Below are 4258 nucleotides of genomic sequence, written 5' to 3' on the forward strand. Positions count from 1 at the left end.
GGCTGAGCTACCCTCCACGCCCACGTAAAATGAAAAGCTGAAGAACGTGGACCCAGCGCCCCAGCCGCACTCGGACGCCGTCACGGTCACACTGTTGGACGCAGAGTACACGAAGGCCGGCGGCCTGGGGCTGGCGATGGGCTCGGTGCGGTTCAGCCGCACCTTGCAGGCGTTGGCGTTGCCCTGGCCGCTGGTGGGGTACAGGTACAGGGTCACGTATGGCAGCGTGGTGCGGTACGTGAGGCTGAGGCTCCAGAACATGCTGGGGGGCGAGGCAGGACGGAACGACTCGCTGAAGTCGTCGTACGGGAAGCGCAGGGCCTGCGTGCAGCCGGCGGCGGTCATGATGGTGCCGCCGCCATAGCTCCAGCCCGCCGCGCAGTCCACCACCTCTCCCCAGGCCGGGCTGACGGGGTTGCTGCCGGCAGACAGCTCAATGCCCTGGGCCGACAGCGAGGAGCCGGTGAGCGCGCCCACAGGCAGCGAGGTGAAGCTGGCAATCCGCTGATCTGCAGGCGCACGTACGTAATAGGGCACAGGGTTGGGGCATTGTTAGGGTAACGTCATACATGTAGATATATAGGTGTACAGATTAAAGGCCTGTAAATGTGTACGTGGTGCACGCCGGCGGGGCCGGGGCAGGTAGGGGGGCGACTGAGGCGGGCAGGTGGGGCGTGCGCGGGCGAGAGGCAATGTGAGCCGCCGTGTTGCTTTTGCACTGCTGTGGTATCCCAGACTCAAGTAATTCAGTATCAACATATAAGTCGCCCTGACGTGCCTCCCCCTACATCATCGCGCGCGTTGTGGGAAGGCGTGCCGGAAGATACGTCCGAGCGAGTGCTCACGAACAAAGCTCATTGGGGAACCCCTCCACGAAGATGTGCGTGTAACAGCAGTCCAAGTAGCTTAGTGCAACTAACATAAACCCGGTTAGGTGCAGGTCATATACCCGTGGAATTCCACGTCGCCCGGGAACAAGCTTTCCCAGAGTGAGTCGAGCAACGGCACTCATATGAGGAACAAGCATTCCCAAAGTAAGTCAAGGGCACAGCCCGTCCTGGCTCAGTGCATGGATGTGGATGTGCATGGTGATGCAGGGTTGCCTAGTACGCGACCCTCTCTCCATCATACGCGTATTTATACAGCGTACTAGGATTCGAGCACAGAACGTTAAAATACGTTGCGAAATACGCGAGGCCGCAAAAGCCGGGGGACAAGCCGGTGCAAACACGACACGCGTGCCCGCACCATGCCCGAATCGGTGTGAATTTCGATTTGCGCGGCCATATAAGAAAACACAGCTGCAGGTCGGAGAGCAGCCATGGTTTGCGCACTTCGACCCCCTCACCACCCGCCACCCCACCACCCCACACACACACACGCTCTGGCAACCTTACATGCCCGACTCCGACTCGGCAATCTGTAAGCTGGACTGCCCCCGCTCTGGCAACCTTGCGTAGGGTGGACACCCCATCCGGCACTCGCAACCTACCCGGCACAGGTAAGGCTGCATACCCGTACTGCTACGCTCGGTTAATGACACCGGATTGGTGATTATGGCAAATTCGATGGCAGGGAATCAGGGAATGTTGTAGAGGGGTGGTATCGGCGGCTGGAGGGCTTCCACACAATCGCACACCAGTTCGATGCTGCGTGCCTACCTGATAATCCCAGCACCCTAAATGGCCGTCATCACCAGTTCCAGAGTTGTATTCAAGCGTAGCAGTACGGTGCCCACATGCCATGCATTTAATGTATGTAAACATAGCAGCAGCCTGCTGCCGTGCGCATGCATGAGGGCCGTGCGCGCTGGTCATGCGTGTGGATGGGGGATTATTTGCTCTGGGATTGCGAGGTGCATCAAAAACTGTAGCACGTCGCAAGAGTACGCAATCAAGCCCAAGTACATTCTGGCAGCCCCAGAGAAACCACAGCAGTACGCACAATGGCAGGGCCGCTGGCGGGCCGTATGTCGTCTGGGGGAACACGCACGGCCGAGCCAACCCGGGCTGACCCAGGGCGTGCCCGTACGTACACGCACGCCGCACCGTCCAAAGCCCAAACCATCCGACGTGCCTGTACATGGTATGTATGTGCTTGCTGGCCGGCAGAGCCTCGCATTCTTCCCTGGGCCGCATTATTCTGGGGCGTATGTATAGAGCATGTTGAGTGAAGTTCCTGCGCAGTTCGGCTTGACCATACCCATATCATGCACGTCGTGCTCATCACCTTGTAACCACAGGCAACACAACAACATACCCATCACGCTCGCTGGCTCTAGCTATCGAAGGCTGGGAAAAGTTGGACTGTGAACTTAGCACTCTGCCAGCAAGAAGGTGGGTTAGAATCGTTGCCGGACATTTCCCATTCCCAGGTATTTGGGGTCAAAGTGTGCGTAAATTGGACAGCAGTGGCTCCACTGGTCGGCTTTGGGCGAGAACTGCTGCTGACTAATGTCCATACGTTCAAGACTGCTGCAAGTAAGCACAGTCTTGCTGCTTGTGGGGTTCCACCAGATACATGCTTCATATGCATTTTCCCCTTTAGTCTCGCTGCCGAGCAGTCCGTCGGCGGACCAGTTAGCATTATTGTGCGTGCATTGCGTAATGTGATGAGCGAGTTCGTGCGCGCGAAGTTTCCGGTATCCCCGTCACGCCAAGTGCTATATGCAGACTATCCGTGATTGTCTCGCACAGCATCCCGCACCTTGCGCGAAGCCAGCGGCACAAAGCAGGAACAGGAATGCAACCTGCGGCAGCAGCAGCAGGCGAGGTCAAGGCTTAGCTGATATAGAGAGGTTATCGGACTTATTGCGTGCTTTATGCAGGCTCTCTCGGTAGGTGCGCACGCAGTAATGTCTGCTGCATAATGGCCAGGCGGTAGGTGTAACATAGTGCTGTGTGCAGCACTCACCGTCAAACTCAATGCGTCTGATATCATCGTCCGTAGTCTACCAGTAGCAGCAAAAACAAGGGGGCCGCCGGTCCAGCGGCGCCCATTAGACAGCAGGGACATCTGTCTCCTGCCAGCAGGCATTTGCAGGTTCACACCTCGACACAGTGGTATGTCAGACGTTAACAAGAGCACATTGAAGAGCTCAGAGCCAAAGAGCCAGGGAATGTGGACAATGGCCCTCTCGTCCCCGAGGGCACGAACGCAGACGATGTGAGCCTGTTATGGTATCGAGGTATGAGTATACAGGCTGACTTTGCGGTTATCGTCTTGTTTCTTTGGAGGTGCGGTGGGAGAAAAACTGCTCAGATTGTGAATCGATCGAGCTCGCCGTACTTTCTGACGTGTGAGCGAGATGGGTGGGCGGGCGGACGGCGGGACGGCAGGCGGCTATGCTGCTCATTCCGTGCATGTTGCTTGAAGGCATCTCTATGTGCTGTGACGGAGCCCTCAACCTCACTGACCTGGTCGCGCCAGCCCGACCAGCAGCAGCGAGCAGCCCAGCCAGCGGGCCTTCTGTACAACAGTTCTTGCCGCCACGGCCAATCTGGGGAGGGGGGTCGGTCGCGAATCTGCCGTGTTTCGGCCAACTAAACTAGTGCAGGCGCCCCCGGTTCGCCAAGCTGCTGAGCTGGCCGGCGGGTCGGTCATCTGGCTGGCCGTATCTCATTGTGCCGCGGCCGGCGGCGCGCGGGCGGGGGGGGGGGGGCCGGGGTGTAGATACCAGCCCAAACTAAACTGAACCCAATGCAATAGAGCGCGGGGGCGGCATTCAATCCAGTCCCAAAGTAAACTAGCGTCAATCAACCCGGGCCAGAGTGGGGTGGGTAGGTGGGGGGCTCGGCAATAATCCAGGGCGCTGACGACCCGGCAAGCTGGGATGCCGCCGCAGTAGTGGGGGGCTTCGGCCACCTAGCTTGCGCAGGCACAACAGCACAGAACAGGTACGGTAGGAACGCGGGAACGACATACAAAGCCCACTTACCTGGCAACGACCCCGACGCCGCCAGGCACGGAGCATACATCCGGGGGTAGTGGGGTGGGGAGGAGCGTTGGTTCCGATCCCAAAATGAACTATGGTTAATCCGGGCCGGGCGTGCGGTGGCGGATCAGGGTGCGGGTTCGGGGCGCTGACCCGGCATGCTGGCTGGGGTGCCGAAGCGGCGGGGAGGCAGGGCTTCGGCCCTCAGATGACCCAAGTTTCGGCAATCGTGGCGATTCCCCACGCACCCTCCTAAACGTCGTCTGCCTGCGTGCAGATGCGCTGCGCCTCTGCTTCACGCGTGTGGCGTTGCGGTGGGTGGGT

At 59.1% G+C, this 4258-nt stretch overlaps 1 protein-coding gene across 1 annotated transcript in view; it reads right to left on the reverse strand.

Annotated features, from left to right (window-relative positions):
* CHLRE_12g491952v5 (uncharacterized protein) overlaps nt 1-4258 on the reverse strand; it is a 20770-nt gene extending 16512 nt beyond the window's left edge. Inside the window, exons 1-4 of the mRNA XM_043067928.1 lie at nt 4183-4258; nt 2914-3022; nt 2707-2749; nt 12-509 (exon numbers count right to left, since the gene is read on the reverse strand). Of these exons, the coding sequence (XP_042918010.1) occupies nt 12-509; nt 2707-2749; nt 2914-2940 (568 nt within the window). The 5' untranslated portion in view covers nt 2941-3022; nt 4183-4258. The remainder of the gene's footprint in view (nt 1-11; nt 510-2706; nt 2750-2913; nt 3023-4182) is intronic.

Source organism: Chlamydomonas reinhardtii, chromosome 12 (genome assembly GCF_000002595.2).
Source record: "Chlamydomonas reinhardtii strain CC-503 cw92 mt+ chromosome 12, whole genome shotgun sequence".
Lineage (NCBI taxonomy): Eukaryota > Viridiplantae > Chlorophyta > Chlorophyceae > Chlamydomonadales > Chlamydomonadaceae > Chlamydomonas > Chlamydomonas reinhardtii.